General features: G+C 37.7%; 2 protein-coding genes across 6 annotated transcripts in view; one reads left to right on the top strand and one right to left on the bottom strand.

Moving 5' to 3' along the window:
- Positions 1–12,952, top strand: part of MRS2 (magnesium transporter MRS2) — a 31,617-nt gene extending 18,665 nt beyond the window's left edge. The window contains exons 9-12 of one of the 2 annotated variants that reach the window (XR_005654235.1): positions 112–229; positions 4,963–5,076; positions 5,617–5,754; positions 8,766–12,952. Coding sequence is in view for 1 of the 2 variants with exons in the window: in XM_039869522.1 (XP_039725456.1) it covers positions 112–229; positions 4,963–5,076; positions 5,617–5,697 (313 nt within the window). In the remaining variant the exon portion in view is untranslated. Of the gene's footprint in view, positions 1–111; positions 230–4,962; positions 5,077–5,616; positions 6,399–8,765 lie in introns of those variants that run through there. The other variant, XM_039869522.1, reaches the window with a different exon arrangement.
- The window catches only part of GPLD1 (glycosylphosphatidylinositol specific phospholipase D1), a 52,132-nt gene continuing 38,927 nt past the window's right edge, over positions 6,003–19,207 (bottom strand). For 2 of the 4 annotated variants that reach the window (XM_039869512.1, XM_039869511.1), the window contains exons 22-26: positions 13,982–14,158; positions 13,481–13,641; positions 12,392–12,418; positions 12,222–12,272; positions 6,003–10,065 (exon numbers count right to left, since the gene is read on the bottom strand). In XM_039869512.1, the coding sequence (XP_039725446.1) occupies positions 9,979–10,065; positions 12,222–12,272; positions 12,392–12,418; positions 13,481–13,641; positions 13,982–14,158 (503 nt within the window). In that variant the 3' untranslated portion in view covers positions 6,003–9,978. The remainder of the gene's footprint in view (positions 10,066–12,221; positions 12,273–12,391; positions 12,419–13,480; positions 13,642–13,981; positions 14,159–19,207) is intronic. The other 2 variants (XM_039869514.1, XM_039869513.1) reach the window with 2 other exon arrangements.

Below are 19,207 nucleotides of genomic sequence, written 5' to 3'. Positions count from 1 at the left end.
GTCTTTTTTTCTTTTTAAGGTATACATTTATTCTGTGTTGTTTTAATAGATTATTTGGTGGATTTGCTGTGTATAGTTGGCTCTTCTGATCTAACTAGGTGTTCTTTCTAGCCACCGCAATGTGATGATGAGATTGAACCTGCAGTTGACCATGGGAACATTCTCTATTTCACTCTTTGGACTAATGGGAGTTGCTTTTGGAATGAATTTGGAATCTTCCCTTGAAGAGGTTAGAATGTATTTAGTAATCTAGAGATTATTTTTTTAATGTTTTAAAGATCCGTTTTGTAAATGGATTTTACAAAGAAAGTCTTCATATGTGTACTCCCTAATGAAATAAAATATGTACTCTAATTCATTTAAAATTCAGGCAATATTGCTAGACTCTGTTATAATATATAAGTACAGCCTAGGTTACCTTATGTTTCCCAAAAGATGTTAACTACACATTGGAAGGGTTTGATAAAACAGTGTTACCCTGTGAGACAGTGTCAGTGAAGGATTTTTATTTCTTTTAATTCTTATATGTCCGTCTGGCAATGTTCCTAGTTTGCATGCTTTATTTGGCTCAGTCATCACAACTCTGAGAATGGATATATTTTCCCCCTTTATAGGAGAGAAAAGTGAGGCTCAGGAAACTTAAGTAACATGCCCAAGGCTACAGAGCTAGAAAATAATGGAGTTAGGATTTGAACCCAAAGATTTGCATTTTCCACTCTTCTCTGCTGCCTTTCCATGCTAACATGACACTGAACTCACAGAGCTGTTCATGTCATTGTTGCCTTGTATTTTCAGAACATATCTTACTGTCAAGTATCTAGAAATGAATCTGAATCTGCAGTTGGCATACTCTGGCTCTGGATTCTGTGTCCTGATTAACCTAACAGGTCTGTTCTATTGTGTCTGTGCTGTCCCCCTCGTCCAACTGATATCATCTCATCAGAACCACTGATTGCTTTTAAAAAGTGGTTTTTAAAAGAAGCAAATCTGATGCTCACTCTTCTGTCTAAAACTATTCAGTAGCTTTTAATTGCCTTCAAGATAAAAATCGAATCTACTTGACCCGTAAGGCTTTTACCTGTAAGGATTTTCCCAGTCTGCTGTACCCATACCTCCATCCTGTCTCCAGCTACGTTGCTCTCACGGTCAGTTTCATCTGCAGTTTTTCTTCTCCTTCATGCTGCCTCTACACATCTCTCCTTGGCTCCCACCTTTTTGCCCTAGCTAACCTCTTGTCTCTCAGATCTCAACTTACATGTCACTCCCAAGGAGGATCTTCACTGACTGAGCACCCGATCCAGCCAAATAAAATTACTCCCCTTATTATATCTCCCCAAATAATACCACATTTTCCATTTGCCATGTTCCTCAAATTTGCATTTACTGTTTAAAGTCTTCAAAAGATCATAAGCTCTGTGAGGCAGTATGTATTAGTCATTTTTAATGTTCCTTATAATAAGATGTAAAAGAAAAACGTAATATGTTTGTTCATTCATCATAACAAACATGCTTTTTAGTGCCTATTTAGTGCCTTGTGGAGGTTACATTATAGTGGAGGAGGAGCGAATAAACATACACAGTATGTTAGGTGGTAAGTGCCATAAAGAAAAGTAAAGCCAGATAAAGGGATAGAAAATGTTAGGAGGTGGTGGTGAGATGAGGGGCATTTAAGAGGTAGGGTAGTCAAGGAAGGTCTTTCTGAGAAGGTGACACTAGAGCAGAGACCCGAATGAAAGGAGAAAGTGGGGAGATCTGGGGAGTGTTCTAGGCAGAGGGAACCACATATGTAAAGACAGACAGAGCTGAGTTTGTTCAAGAACCAGCAAGAAGGCAGAGTGGTTAAAAGGTGGTTCGAAGTAGGGAGTGAAGTCAGAGGACAGACAAGTGGGGGATTGTGTTGATTTTGTAGAGCATGGTAAGGGTTTGGACTTACTTAATTGTGATAGGAATCTTTTGGAGGCTTTTGAGCCCAAATCTAGACTATTAGAAAGTTCAGAAGTAAGCAAAATATCTTGTGCAACATAGTCTGACCCTTGATGTTCTCAGAAGGTACTTCTAGAGACCTTTGCTAATTCCCCAATTTGACTACAGAACTCCGTACAAGTTCCTGTCTTTCTCTCAAATCATTTTGATTAAGAATCATGTTTATGTAAATATACTCTACAGGCTAACACTATTTTATACTTTCTCTAATATTTTCTCTCATTTAATGCCTATTTTCCAAAGAAGAAATAATTTTTAGAAATGTCTTCCTAGTTCCAGCATATGTAATCCTAAATAAAGAGCAACTCAGTTTTGATGAGATATGAGTGGTAGGTAGTGAGCTAAGCTTGCTCAGTGCTAACTGGGTAATTGGCTCCGAACAAGGTTCAGATCAGTGCCTCATCTGAGTTATAAATTACACATCTCTGGGTTTGTGGAAGAATAGTTGAAACTTGTTCATTAAATCCATGGATACTTAAGTGTCTGTTCCTGTATAGTTAGTTAAGATTTGCAATGGTGAATCTAGGATAGGAAAAACTTTTTTATATACTTTTTAACATAATTTCAAACTACTCTAAGAGTAGTCAAAGAAGTCCCGTGTAGCCTTCATCCAGATTTTTCAAACACCAGCATTTTTCACATTTGCTCTCTATCATTCTATCTGTATCTGTACGTACTTTTTTTCTAAACAATTTGAGAATAAGCAACAAATGTGACGCCTTTTTACCTCTAAATACTTCAGTATATTATTTCCTAAAAACTTGTACATTCTCTTACATATCCACAGTACAGTTGTCAAAATGAGGAAATTAACATTGAAACACTTTTCCAGTCTATAGACCCTGTTCACATTGTGCCTTATCTAAGGAATGTTCTTTATCTTATAGAAAAATCTTAGCTCACATGTTACATATAGTTGTCATGTCTCCTCAGTCTCCTTTAGTCTAGACCAGTGTTTCAGTCTTTCTTTCATGGCCTTGATATTCACAAACACTGCAGGTCAGTTATTTGACCCCGACCCTCTTTCTTCATTATTGTGTTCTGGTTAGGCATGTGTCCATGTGTTCTTTACATTGAATCCCATCAGAAGACACATGATAGCAATGTGTCCCCTTACTGGTGACATTAATTTCGATTATTAGATTAAGGTGGTATCTGCCAATGTTCTCTCCTGTAGTTACTCTTTTTTCATTCTATGGAATTAAGTATCTTGTAGGGACATACTTTGAGACTATGTAAAAATTCTGTTATTCATCAAATTTTCACCCTCTGCGTTTAGCATCCACTAATTGATCTAAAATCAGTTCATGCCTGAATCAAGTATTAACTATGATGATTACTAAATGGTGATTTTTTAAATTCCATCAACTCTTCCTGCATTTGTTAGTTGTAAAGTAGAGCATTTCCTTCTCTACTAGTTATTTATTTACATCAGTATGGATTCATGGGATTCTTACTTTAGTCAATGAGTTATATAATTTGTCATACTATTATTTGACCCTTTTATGCTGGGTTCTGAGTACTGTGTATTTCCTTCAATATTTGTAGATGTTCCAGTCCCTACTACGATGATGGCATTTTGGTCCCCTCTGACATTGTTTCCATCAGTTTTCAGTGCTTTTTTTAGCTTCTGGCACATCGAGATAATCTAGGAATCTTATTTCTAAGTGAGTAAATAGACTAAACAGTGGAGGAGACGAAGAGCATCAGAGTTTGAACACTTAGTACTTCAGGGCACGCCCCAAATAGAGGGAGCATTAAAGTCTCCAACTCTCAGAAACTTGTTCCCTTCTTTAATTTCCTACAGGTCTCACACCCACACTGTGCTGTGTGTTTTAATGGCACATGGAATTTTGAGCTTGGTTTGAACTTGCCTATCTCTCAAGGTTATCACAATTTGGCATTCCCAGACTTTTGATTTACAGGGGATTACAGAACCAGTTTACGTCAGAGAAGGATGGTAATCCGTATATGCTAAATCTCATTAAAACAGAGTTTTCACCTACTAAATGAGAGACCTTTTTCTGGATAACTGAAAGTGTGTTCATCCAAAAAACAGTTAACTCATGTTAGCACTTGTCTTCCTGATATCATGTATCTGACATCTAACTTCATGTTAAAAGGCAGATTTCTGCTTAATATGTGACATGAATTTTCATCAGTGATAACTGATCATTTTTGTCACAGACTACCTTGGAGGAAATGAGCCCTTCATCACTGGAATTAACCAATTTATCACTGATAACCAACTAATGGCATAGCTATAGGTGGGATTCCTTTCCTGCTGTAGATAAAATATAAATTCTGTGATTCGGTACATTAACACATGCACTCAAAACATTATACTGCAGAAATATAATTTTGAAAATGACAGAGAAAACATACAGTAAGTCAGGTTCACAAACTATTGATTCTCAATGCTTTTAGTGTCTTAGTAATTTTTTCACAGCATCCCTGGACCAGTTTCTTTTATAGTTTGTTAAGTTTGTTTTATGCAATAGTTAAATAGAACAATTTAAGAACAGCAGTTCTCATGGCATTCCACAAATGTCACTGTGTGTCCCTTGGAAATTTAAAATACTCTGGAGTGTTATGCCGAAGGCACCTCAGCTCACAGTTTGGTAACTCTGGCTATAAGCAAAAAAATTAAGTTGTATGTCCTATGTGATAACTGATAACTACTAAAATTTGCATGCATATAAACAAATACTGGACAGAAATGCATAGTAAAAGCAATTATGTTTGGCTTATAGATTATTAGAAAATAAACCTTTTTAAATCATGTTTCCCTTCTGATTTAGTCTCTGATTCTTGGTCTCTGTGTGCTATCAAGGCACTTGTTCTTATTTCTTCTCTATAGGAAGGAGTTGTAGGAATAATAAAAGGCTTTTTTAAAACTCTGGGGCAATAATAGTTCAGGAAATCTTATTGCTAAGAACCTAGCCTTTTCTAATTGAAATTAATTTTGTTCTCTTTTAGGACCATAGAGTGTTTTGGCTGATTACGGGAATTATGTTTATGGGAAGTGGCCTAATCTGGAGGCGTTTGCTGTCTTTCCTTGGACGACAGCTAGAAGCTCCTTTGCCACCCATGGTATGAAGGGTTTGGGTCACAGCAATACAATAGAGTGGTCACAACCATGGGCTCTAAAGTCATACATCCTTGGCTTAAGTCATCACAGGCTTGGTGACCCTGAGCAAGTTCATTTTCTCTAAGCCTCCCTAAATTTCCCATCTGTCAGTTAAGTCAGTGCCACCTGCTTCATAGTGTTGATAGTTAATTATGTGTAAAGCACTTACTATCACAGTGCTTGGCAATTAGAAATATTTATTTTGTGACAAATATGCTTGCGACTGTGATAAGCATTATATATCTAGACAGATGTTAGTAATTTTGGTGTAGGTTTTGTCATAACCAAAATTGAAATGTAGAAAACATTTATAGTCATTAAGAAAAGGTATAAAGTTTATCTCCTTTATCTACTTATAGTTTACACCACTGGAATAATTACTTAAGATACTCACATGTGGCTTGTAGTCATTCTTTCATTTAGTAGTTACCTATATCATTTTACTAGTGGCTTTTTTTTTTAAGACGCAAACTAAAATTATTTTATTTTCCTGCTTTATTCAGATGGCCTCTTTACCTAAAAAGAACCTTCAAGCAAATAGAAGTATAGAAATGAAACACAGCTTCAGGCCAGATGGACTTTGATCAAGCAGGAGTGTCTTAACCATTAGTAACAACTCGCTGAAAACTGAATTTTTTATGGTATTCATAGAAAACTTCTGATACTTTTATTATTTTATAGAATCAGAGACTTGAAAAAATCATTGATATTTAAATTGTCTGATGATAAAAATACAGCAGTAACAATACTAGAACTTTGTTGCATTTTCAGAATTCTGAGAACCAAAGTGCTTGCTTTGTAAAAGGCCAAAATTCTGTTTCTTACTAATATAAAGAGCTGTTTTTATAGACATGACATGAGGCATGGAGAGATTAATTTAACACAAGAATAGATTGTTATATAGGTTTTATTTTATACATATCAAGAAAAGTGCCATTTAATGCCAAATGAAGCCTGGAAGCTTGAAAAACCCAGTTAAGAGATCAGGTAGCCATAGTTCATAGCATGGGGAATCATGTTCTTGCAAATTTCCTTACCCTCAGGTGACTGAAAAGCTAGCAGAATACATGTTAGCCTTAAAACAAACTCTGAAAGTTTGCTTTAAATCAGTCTCTGGCGTAGCCTTGTTATATGTTGCCCCCTTTTTATGGAATGTGAATAAAAAGAAGGCAATGATAATTTAACATCAGCTTTATGTAGATTCCAATTAAATTTTCACTTTCTCAACCCTGAAACTTTTTTGCTTAGCTATAATTAAAGCCTTTGGAAGTAGAGTTGATAGAAAGTATTTCTATTCTGTTATTGTTTTATAGCTGATTTTTTAGATTAGATGGGTGTGTCACCCCAACCAACCCCGAAAAAGGAAAATGTGTGTAGCACAGTTACTCTGTACTCCTGTTCCTCAGAGGCTGGCAGGTCAGCTTCCTAAGGAGGTAATAGACTCTAGATCTTTGGTCACTTTTTGTTTTCACAACAAATGGCTAACATCTGAGTCTTAAAGCTGCTATCTTCTTTAACCTCTGAACTACCTTTTTTATATTTTCTGGAGGTTAAAGGCAGTTATGCAATAGAACACTGTAGTTAATACTTGCTCATAAAAGCATGTGTGGAAGATTTCAGAGTGCCCAGAGAAGCCCTTGCACTACAAATATACTCATAAGAAAAGCCTAAATATGCATACCCTGATGATGTGGGGAGCACCTGATAATAAGATGTCACATAAGGAAATTAGAGGTCCATTTACCAAGTGGTTTGATAATAGAAATAATAATGCTTGCTATTCCACTAGCTAATTTGAAAGAAAACAGATGAAGTTACAAATAAAGTTTTCTCCACTTCCATGTACGGTTATGAGAAGCCATTAGAAGGAAGCTGGGACAGCACAGGCTGGGCTGGGCTGGGAGCAGTGCGTGGCCCACGTGGCAACTTGCCGTGGGTCAGGAGCATGCTTTATGGTGTGGTTGTTAGAATGTGACTCTGCAGCACTCTCTGGCTGTACAGATCTGTTCAGTAATACTCTTCTTTGGCACACCTCAAAGCACTGTTGCTATTTTTGGTCTTATCACTGTATTATAAGTAATTTTACTTAACTGTGACGTAAAGAATTGGAAACCTAGATTGCAGAACTTGATTTGACTAATATCGGGCATAGATAGAGTTTTGGTCTTTTTTCCTTCTGGTGTCGGTTTGTGGACTTTGGTAAAAAAAATTTTTTTTGATGAGTCATGTCTCATAGATGAAAGGGAAAATAACTACCTCACAAGTCTGATGAAGGGAACTTACTAATGGTTTATAAAATTCTCAAAGGTGGTTAGATCAGGTATGATTTCAAAATGTCAACTAGCTCTATTTTGGTGATAGCAGAATACTTCTTATATTAAGGTTCTCTTAATAAAACAGCCTATGCCAAAAAAACACAAAGTTCAGTGGTTTTAAATTTTAAAGTAATAGACTGAGCACATAAACTAAGCAAGCAGTCATCCCATTTCACATATACAAGTGCAAGGACTCTTAACTGACTATATTTGTCTTTGGAAGGCCTCTAAGAATATGTGGCAGAACAAATTTCATTTTAAGATGCTAGGAGCACTTTATTCTTGGTAAGCAGACTATGATAACCCCTAAACAGTATCACTAAAAAGCTGTTTATTTTAGTGAGTTACTCCGAGTTGTACACAGCTTTGTTTTTTGGAATTGCAATATTAAACTCACTTTAAATTTAGGATTTACTTTAGTAATTAATATCTTTCGGTTGGTCTAATGGGTGGTGCATGAAATAGGGAACTCAGACCTGAGTTTATTCTCAAACTCATTTCAAATCATATTTAGCCTGGTAGGTCTGTCACACAAAGGCATCAAAGAATCCTGATCTTTTAGCTTTGAAGAAAATTGTTACATAGACAATGGAAAGACAGAAATTGCAAATATATGTAAATGTGTTCTGGTATCTTGAAATAAAGGTAATTTTAAGTTAAATTGCATAAATTCAGATTTGTGTTAATAAGAGATTAAAACCCAACAAGGAATTTCCGTTTTTGTTATTAAACATTTTTGAATCAGTGCTTGGAACTATAGTTGATACTTAGTGGAGTGAAAATTTCATCTATTGGACAAATACATTATATATAGTGTTTTTTTTCTGTATGCCAGGTTTTTACATATTTGTCATATAGGTTAACTCTTAACAGTAGGAGTACAATTTATATCACTTTTATATAGCGCTTTAGGGGTTAGTATGGTTAAATATATCCTATACAAAGCCCTATATGAAAAACTTGCTTCCAGCTTTGTAAATTTTAACCTTCCCTACCTGGTACTTGCTGTGTTCAGTCATTGAGAAAAATTAATCCTCAGGTAAATAGTGATCATGTTTAAACATAGGCCCTGTTATTTAGCAAAGTATAACATAGCCACTTTATATAGTAATGGCAGTATGAAAGTATGCATCCTTCTGATAACGGTCTAGTACTGAGAGAAATAGACCTTTACTGAAATGCAGTGTCATCAGTTTGTTCTACAGTCAAATGAGTAATTTCTGGTCCCATAAAAGTAAACTTTTTAATTAAAAATAATTCTTCAAATAGATTGAGCTGCCAGTAATTGTTGCCCAAACGAAACAAACGGTGTTTGTGTGCTTTTTGCTGTGCCATAGGGAACCATGCAGCTAGCATACCTCCCTAAGAAAGATGAGACAGTTCCAGGAGTGGTCCAGAGGTGCTGTCTAGGTACGTGCCTGTTTACATTTTTTTCCTACAGATACCTTGCGCTCACAGTTTTAACTCTAGCTTTTCCTTGATCTCATTTAACTTTATTCTTCAGCTGATTCCTGTCCCCCTTGACTGGTCTCTATTCTGCCCCTAGACAAGCTGAGAAGAGAAGGGCTCATGTCATTTATTTTCTCCTGCTTTTACACATTTCACTAGTGTCAGAAAAAAAGAGATTCTTCCTCGATTCATACAGAATCAACTAGTTAGAGTTTACAGATAATAATGCCTGCAAATTTTAGTGAAGCTGAAACCCCGTGGTGCACGCTTTTCCCTTAAATGTGCCGCACTGCAGGGCTGGCAGGTGAGACCCACTCCACCAGGAGCAGCACAGGAAGCCCAGGCTGCTTCACTCCCCTCGGTCCTTCACATTTACTTAATCCTTACAGAAGGTGTCCCTCGGCTCACGTCAGCTCACTCCTTTCTGCTCTAGTGCTATCAGCACTCATGGCACCCTAATGCCATGAAGACCCTCTTGGGGTGTCTTAAAACTGGTGGAGAGTCACTAGGTTCATTACCTATTAGAGCAGCCTTCTCTACAAAAGATAAGTTTTAGTTTTTATATTTGCCTTATACTATATGAAAATATAATAATCATTTTGCCTTTCACTATATGAAAATGCAATAAGGACCAAATCATTTATAAGTGACTTTGGAGTTGTGAGGTTATTCCTCACTGTACTTTTCCTCCAATTTTTCCTGTATACTGTGCTTTCTATTTTATTCTGATTGGTGAACCTAATGAGTCACCAATTTTAAAAGAACATTTTTAGGAGGAATAGTATACAAAGATTTCCTAAGAGATGACCACAGAGAGGTCTTTCTAGGCATCAGAAAGACAAGTATTCCTGTGGAAGAAGAAATAGGAAAAAAGGCTTAGATGCAAAGGAGACAAGGAAATAAACCTTGGAAGGGGACATGAATAACCAAAGGGCCTGCGATTTCATGTACTTCTGATATAGTCATAATTTTCTGTATTTCCAGATAATTTGACTGTTAGCGTGTGTCTCCACTGGCTGTGCCACTTTGTCCATCAAAATGCTCACCCTAGAGATGACTCAGCACGAGAGGGAGGGGCAGATTAGAAAAATGGAGCAAAAACTAATCTAAGCCAAGGCTGTAGATGTGAAGTGCTCCAGAGAGTCGGGCTCCCAAAGAACTCCTTCCAGCAGCAATGACAACTTGGTTCTGTAGAGGACAAAATACAATTCTTTAATTTATCATCACATCTATTGAGTTCCTTCTCTAGTCCAGGCACCCTGGAGCTAGAAAAATGAATAAGCTACTGGCCAGACCCAATGGCTTGAACATTTCCACCAAATCTGTAAGTGCCTGGGGGCAGGGGCCGAGTCTCAGGTTGGTTTGTCTGCTTCTCTGGTGCCAGCGTGACACTGCTCATAACACACTAATTACTTCCTACCCTGTCATGGCAGCCCCACAGGAGGTATCAGAAATATGGACAGTGGAAGTGCTGCTTGAGTGCAAGCCCTCCTAATTCAAGTTTACTATTGATTACTTAATGCTCATATAATAGAAAGGAAAAGGAATTTATAAATCATAAATTTTATTCAGTCTCAGCAAAAGGATACTGTGATCATCATGTTGTCTGTGACTGTTGTTTAAATATAGATAACCTCTGATTTATCTTTATGCTTGAGTGCTTGTGTCCCCAATCTCAGGTATGTGTTAGGATAGTAAAGGAATTTTACTGTTGACCCAAGTGAACTATCATTAGGAAAGTGAATTTGAAGTATTGTACAGAAAGGAATCAAATATAAATTACTTTTAAATACTACTCGCTTCAGCTGGTGTAAATGGGTTGATATTTGTTTAATTTTTATAGAATAGGTTCTTGATAGTGTCTAATTCTTGGAAAGAATAAAAGAATGCAAGCCAAGCTTATGGTATAAAGTATTCCTATGACCAGACCTTTTTAGAATCCTCTCATAAATCATCTCTTTTTAACCTATATTTTTGTTATCGGGTTTGTAAATGGGTTTAAGAGCGAGCCACTAGGAGTCAATTTCAGCACTTTCTCCAGCTTACAGACCTGGTTTTGTGCTCTAAGACATGGGTCCCCAACCCCTGGGCCAGGTCTGGTCTGAGGCCTGTTTGGAATGGGGGGCCACACAGCAGGAGGTGAGTGACAGGCAAGTTAGTGAAGCTTCATCTGTATTTGCAGCTGCTCCCCAGTGCTAGCATCACCACCTCAGATCAGGCATTAGATTGTCATCAGAGCACCAGTCCCTGGTGCCAGAAAGGTTGGGGACCACTGCTCTAAGATCTGAGGGCTTCCCAAGCCCTTCACCCCACAGTTAACACTGCTCATTAGCACTTAATCCTATACTGACATTTTTTTCTCAAAATCAGAGACTTTGTCTTTATATCTCTCCCAGCCCACAGTTCTATACAATATATCCAAATAAATGAGTGGAATCAGTGGTGTATTCGAAGATAAAACCCTTCAATTTTGTATATCTATTAAAATTCAAAACTGTACACCCTTTGATCCAGCAATCTTCTAAGAATTTCACCTAGAGGAATATTTACACAATTATACAGATACAGATGCAAGAATGCTCACTATAGCATTGTGTGTAATAGTGAAAAATTAGAAATGTTTGTGAGAACGTGAACCAAGGAAATAAAATATAGTATCCAGACAGTCAAATACTATGCAGCATTAAAAAGAATCGGTTTGCTTTATATGTACCTCTCTGGGAAGAGGCAGCATGGAGTGCATGAAAGTGAAACAGTGACAGGAAATGTGTATGTGGGTTTACGTTTATCCGTCCCTAAAGTCATAAAAAAACTCTGGAAGAAAACACTGAAATGTTAGCAATGGTTATCTGATGTGGCAAGGGTCAGCAAACTCTGAGAACGGCCGAGACAACATATCTGGGGCTCTATGGACAGCAGTTTCTAGAGCGACCACTCAGCTACCGTAGTGTGGTCGCAGCCGTGGAGACGTGAACGCACGCGGCTGTGTCCCAAAGCTTCATGAATGCTAATGTTCCAACCACAGAAGGTTCACGTGTCACGGAATAGTCCTGTGTTTTCCCGACCATTTAAACATACAGTAATCACTTTTAGTTCGTGGGCTGTACGAAAACAGACAGCCAACTAGAGTTAGCCCACAGCCATGATCTGACAGCCTCGCTGCAGAGGGGGAGGTTGGAAGAGTAAGGCGTGGAGCTTTTCTCCAAAAAGGTGATAGGAGTATGTGTGAATTTGTAATTTTTTGTGTTCCTCTATTATTCAAATAAAACCTGAAATATGAACAAAATGAGATCGTCCTCAAATCCCAGCCTTAGAACAAACATCAGCACAGCCTTGGCACTCACCTTGTCCTTTGACCTCACGGTGATCATAGAGCTTCCAAACCTTGAGCTTGCCTGCAAAACAGATTCTGTCTGTCAATGGCCTCTTGAAGACTTAGCAAAATATTTTATGTTTAAAATAAGAGGAAAGGACATTTTTGTAGTTTTCCTTCATTCCTTCGGGAGGTACTTACTTCAGGAGAAATCAATACATATTGGGCCTGAAAGAGAAAATGGTGAGAAAGGGAGACTTTTTTTTTAACCAATTTTAATTACACCCTCACACATTTCTACATTTTTTAAGAATCCTTAAAAATGTGTATACTCTTTAATACCAGAAATTCCACTTATAGGAACTGAGCCCAGAAGAACATGTATCAAAACGTTTATATGTGAATAACAGTGAAAATTAGAAGTGAACTAAGTGATGAGTAGTAATTTATGGTTAAATAAACTGTTTCATCTATAGATAATATACTAGGCAGCCAGTAAATATATAGAAAAACATTTACATGTTATTTTGGTAGGTAAAATCAAGTTGCAAAATAACAATTATGTACAACATGATCATAGTTCTTAAAAATATAGACACATAGTATAATGGTTAAGAGTGTGTTTTAGCATCAGCTCTTGGTTCAAGTCCCTGCTTTGCCATTTCCTAGCATTGTGACCTCGAACAACTTCCTTTCTGATCTTTAATTTCTTTATGTGTAAATGGGCGTAATACCAACTTTTAATAAAATATATCTAATCCATATCAAAACTATTACGTTCTTAGAAAAAAATTCTAGAAGGATGCTACACAGCAAAAGGTTAACAGGCATTATCTCTGCAGAGTGGAATCTAGGTAGATGATTTTTAATTCTCTTTGTACTGTCGGATTTTCTAAAATTTTTACAATGAACTAATTTTACAGGTTAAATAATTTAAATTTGAAAATAATAATGGCCAAGTGTTTCAGGCCCAGGAAACAGTCGTGAAACAGGAAATAGTGGGAGTTCATGAAATAGCCAAGGCCTGTTTTTTCCTGCTGTGGGCCCCTTGCCAAGCCAGTGGCAGGTGTGACCAAGGACTAATGTGACACTAGGTTCAACTGGACTTTAGCTATAGGGGCATATGCTGCAGAACTCCAAGAATTCAGGCAGCTTGGCCCCATAAAACAGCCAGGGGACTGTGTTGTGACCTCGGGACTCTGAGTTGTAGAAACTGTAGTTCTGTAGTGAATGTGATTTAATAAGATATTAGCAGGTAACCATCTTTTCCCAGTCTTGTATGAACACTACCTTTTCTTCTGGACATGGAGACATCCATGTTTTACATTTGCCTGTCATGTCGCCAAAGGTGGTGTGTTTGCCATTATATACATAAACACGGCCATCTTCTCCCCCAATCAGCCCAGAGGTTATATCTGCTATCCTCAGGGGGGCTGCCATGATGATTTCATCTGTGAACAAAACCAGCAGAAGAAAGTGTCACCTCCTCACTGTCATCCTTCCCATTGTTCCACTGCCAGATCCTAACCCAGCGTCCCACAAATAATATGTGATTTCATCTTCACAGTCAAAGTCTTCTATTTCATCATCAACAATTGATGTGACTCTCACATTATCACCTTCAAGAAATACAACTAACTCTTGTATATCTGGTTCTGGTCTTATCTACCTCAAAATATGTCTAAAGGTCCTTGGGCCACAGGGTTGTCAACTATGAGGACAGATCCTAGGGGACCAATCTATTGGGAAAAGAGACTCAGTTCTCGACCAGAGGCACTGTTCGTTTCCTACCTATGCCATCATCATCCAGGTCGCTTAAGTGCAGAACTCCTCCAAACCGAGAGAAGCGGCGGTCTCCACTGAAGGTGCTGAGCAGTGAAGGCTGCGAGTCTGGTGTCAGTTCATACATCCTAGTGGCTCCACCTTGGTGCAAAGTCATGGTCAGGAATGCCATTTTAGATACATCATCTGAAATAAAACAGTACAGTATCTGCTGCCATCACAAGAATGACGGTAGAATGTAAAGCACTGAATTAAATCCTTGCATCATCCTTCTATACTATAAGTGACATAGATCATGCAGAATCACACGGGACAGGTGGTTTTAGTGCCAGTCAGCTCTGTTGGTTAGGAAGATACAACTAGCTTGGGCACCAAGATCCGAACACTGGATCAGCTCAGTGATATTCGATCAAACAGGTGTTCTTCCAGTCTTGCCCCCTGCAGTACTTTTCTCCCTCTAAACATCCTTTTACATCACAACTGCCCTTTGAAATCCAAATTTTTGGCAAGTCCTTAGCAGACCCACAAGACCTTACAGAATCTGACTCCTACTTAATAGTTCCAACGTTTGCAGTCACTTCCCCCTTTTCACCCACATGTCACCACAACCCATTATGTTTCCTACATCTGGGCCTTTCAATGTGATGTGCTGTCTGCCCAGAATGGACAGCCCTTGCTTTACACCCTCGTTCTCTGTTCACACCTCTCTGCTGGCCAACTCCTTCCCCTGCAGAGTTTGGCTCGTTTTCCGTCCTCTGGGAACCCTTTCCTTACCTTCCTGGTGTAGAGTAGGTGCCACTCCTATGTGTGCCATACCACACTGCCTACTGCCTGCCTAGTGCCTTGGCAAGGCAGCATTGTTTTTGTTCACCTGTGTTTCTGCATCAGGTTGTCACGTTCCGTAAGCAATGAGACCCTGGTCGGCACAAAGTGCATAGCAGTACATCCTGGTGCAGTACAAGGACGGATAAATGGTTTTTTGAATGAATAAATCTTGAATAACTTCAAAACAAAGCTAGTTAGAATTTTGCCTATAAACTTAATTATTTGGAACACAGCCTTGATTTCAGAAATGAGTACCTTCTCCAAAACACAATAGCATCAATGAGCTGGGGTTGGTTCTCTGCAAGGCTTACTGTGAGCCGAGTAATGTGATAGATACTCTTGCATCAGTGTCTAAATACTGTGGGTAAAACTGAGATGACGGATTTGACTGTGTTCTTGGACAACCTTATACCCTTTCTTATAGCTGGCTGTCAACTAGAAGCAACTGAGAGCTCAGAGAGCCAGCAATAGGGAAAAAAACATAGACAAGAAAGAATACTTAAAGCTCAGCAATCTCAGGCTCTTTAATGGTAACCTGAACTAACAGCCCCCACGGGAAGAATGTTTTAATAAAGTACAGTAAGTATTCAGAGTGAAAGCCCAAAGTATCAAGAAAAGTTGAAATGAGAAAATCCTTATTCCCTTCTTATGCTTCGGGGAACCTGAAGTCCTTGAGTGACAAAATACAGTAACACTTGGAGCTGTGTCTGCTACAGGGAAGAGGGGATGTGTGGTTTCTCACTCTGCCTCTGCTTCATGCAGGAGCACACGGGGGCCATGACCAGGTCTGCCTTCTAGATTCAGGCCTGATTCCACCTCTCTGCTGCTTCTACTGGACTTTGACGTGTGTGTCTGCCACACGGACCCAAACTCTCCCTCAGGGAAGTTGCCCTAGTTACAGCTGGGGCAAGGATTGGAAAACTTGCCCGTCTAGCCACATTCTCTAATCTAGTTTCCAGGAGACGCATATCTGATACTGATTCATGAGTCTACTTCTCAAATGTCTTCAAATGTATTTTTTGCTATTATAATTAATATTGTGATAAATGTTCTTCCCACAGTTCTGAATACTTTCTGAGAACAAATTCTTAGAATTGGTCCATGTGGTATCTAAGGAAATGAATATTTTTAAGGCTCTTGCCAACTGCCAGACCTCATTCTAGAAAAGTTAGATTAATTTACATTTCACCAGCAGCATATGAGTGCCCATCTCACCCTAACCTTGCCATCACTGAGTATTATCTTTTTCATACTGAAAGTACATTGTTATTAATCAGCACCCTAAAATCCCCAGTAAACTGCTTGTTGTTTATAGTGGCCACAATGAACCAAAGATTTTTTTTGAGCCAGACAGGACGGTGAGAGCGGCATCTGCCTGACTGACATACACGAAGCCCAAACTGCCACTCGGGGGGTTGCCCTGGAAGTAGACCCAATTTTTTCAAATTGAGGTTAATCTCTACAGCAGAGCCGTGATTTCCAGACTGCACATTGAAGCATTTCCGTGAGCTCAAAGGGACACTGCAGATACACTGAATTTTCGAAGGTAACAGTGACATCTCCCAGATGACACATGAACCACCTGCTGGAGGCAGGCAGCTTACAATTTCAACATTAGATCCCGACATGCCTTTCAAAATATCCTATTTTTGCAACTGGCATTTCAGGAGTTATGGTAAAATGTAGGTACCACAAGAACATCAACGTGGATTGGAAATGAGGGTAGAAGTGTCTAATTTGGTTCCAAGGTTTGAGAGATTGGCCATTGCCCAAAAGGAGTGCAGGCAGTCATACAGGGCCAGGCTTAATGCTCTCATCACTGACTTGAAATTCTGAGTAACTTTTAAACAAAAGTCTCCACATTTTTCTGTTGTACTGGGCCTCACAAATTACGTGGATAAAATACAAGTAAAAATGAGAAAAATCTCAAGATTTGTGGATTGCATCAGTGATGATAACCTGCTTGTGATATTGTTGTAAGATATCTTGAGGAAAACTATAAAACGTAACATGGGCTTTATTCTTACGATGCATGTGAATTTACAATTATCTTTTTCTATTTTGCTACATTTTATAATAGAAAATACTAACGGAGACAGTAATTGCACTAAAACCAATAAATTTTGGGACGCTCTAATTCATAGCACTCTGGTAGAAAGAGTGGTGAAAAAAATAAAATCAATGTGTGTTGCAAGAGTTTAGAAATCACTAGACTCTATAAAGGAAAACAAAAACACTATTCCAAAGCTAAGTCAGCAAGTTTTTGTTGTAACAGTGTTGTGTCCTCAAACATGTAATGAAAAATTACCTAACTCATTTCTGCTTATTATTCAACTCTTTCCCATATTGTACGAAACAGAAATATTTCTGAGCTACAGTTATCAGAACGGTATAGTATTGCCATAAAACAGATACCTATATGAATGGAACAGAATAGAGAGCCTGGAAATAACCCACCATATGTGGTCAATTAATTTATGGCAAAGGAGCTGAGAATGTATATTGGGGAAACTGGACAACCACATGCAAAGGAATGAAACTGGACCACCATCTTACACCATATACAAAAATTAACTCAAAATGGATTTAAGACTTAAGACCTGAAACCATAAAACTAGAAAATAGATGGTAAGCTCCTTGACATTGGTCTGATTTTTTAGATCCGACATAAAAAGCAAAGGCAACAAAAGCAAAAATAAACAAATGGGACTATATCAGACTACAAAGCTTCTGCACAGCAGAAGAAACCAACAAAACTGAAAAGTAACTTATAGAATGGGAGAAGATATTTGCAAATCACATATCTGATAAGAGGTTAATATCTGAAATATATAAAGAACTCATATAATTCAGTAGCAAAAGTACCCCCCAAACAATCCAATTTAAAAATGGACAGAGGCTCCGAATAGACATTTTTCCAAAGAAGATATGCAGATAGATGGTCAACAGGTACATGAAAAAATGCTCAACATCACTAATCAGGGAAATGCAAATCAAAACTAAAAAGCTAGCACCTCACACCTGTCAGAATGGCTATTAATCAACAAACAAGTATTGGTGAGGATGTGGAGAAAAGAGAACCCTTGTGCAGTGGTGGGAATAAATTGGTGCAGTAACTATGGAAAAAAGTATGGAAGTGTCTCAAAAAAGTTAAAAATAGAGCTACCTATGACCCAGCGATCCCACTTCTGGGTTTCATCTGAAGAAAACAAACACTAATTTGAAAAGATATGCATTCCCATGTTAATGCAGCATTATTTACAATAGCCCAGACATGAAAACAACTGTAGTGTCCATTGATGGATGAGTGGATAAACAAAATATGATATATATAAACAGTGGAATATTATTCAGCCATAAAAACGAATGGAATCTTGCCATTTGCAACATGAATGGACCTTGAGTGCCTATGCTAAGTGAAATAAACCAGAGAAAGACAAATACCATATGATCTCATATGTGGAATCTAAAACAAAAACCCCAGATTCATACATATAGAGAACAGATTGGTGGTTGCTATAGGTGGGGGTTGGGGGAGGATGCAATGGGTGAAGGGGGTCAAAAGGTACAAACTTTTAGTTATAAAATAAGTCATGAGATGTAAGGTACAGCATGGTGACGAGAGTTAATAATCCTGCATTATTAACTCTTTAATAATACAGTGCATATTTTAAAGTTGCTACAACAGTAAATCTTAAAAGTTTTCATTACAAGAAAAAGTTTTGTAACTGGTGATGATGTTGACTTACTGTGATGATCATTTTGCAGTATCTACAATATCAAATCATTTTGTATACCTGAAACTAATGTTATATATCAGACTTCAGTTTTGACAAATATGGAATATCTAATCAATATAACAGATTCTCTCTAATCAGAGTAATGTCTTGCCATGAACATTCAGTGAATTCTCATTTACAGATAAGGTGTCAAAACTGAACGAAAACATATTCTTGAAACAAGTTACATAATATAAAAAATATATAATTTTGACACCTCCCCAAAAAAATCTTCCTGAAAATTTGATGACATGTAATAAGAGCCTTAAAAAAGATTAGACCCTCTAGTCCAACTGTTCCACCTCCAAGAATCCATCAAAAAAACTAATTAGAAAGGCATGTTCAATAATACCTTATTCGCAAAAATAAAAAAATTAGAGACAATCTACATTTCCAGCAACAGGATGATGTTAATAAATATTGGCATGTGCATATGGAAAAAAATAATGTTTTAGAAGAACATTTAATAACATGAAAACCCACTCAAGATATAAATTTTAAAACGAAATTATATATCTAGTATGAGCTTAAGTTTTTAAACAACGAGATAAGGGTGATTTTTCTATATATTTCCTTGTATTTTTGAATTTCTACAATAAGTGTGATTTACTTTTATAATCTTTGAGGGAGA

The sequence above is a fragment of the Pteropus medius genome, unplaced genomic scaffold, assembly GCF_902729225.1.
Source record: "Pteropus medius unplaced genomic scaffold, Ma_sr-lr_union100, whole genome shotgun sequence".
Taxonomy (NCBI): Eukaryota; Metazoa; Chordata; class Mammalia; order Chiroptera; family Pteropodidae; genus Pteropus; species Pteropus medius.
This window is presented reverse-complemented; position numbering and strand designations above follow the sequence as displayed.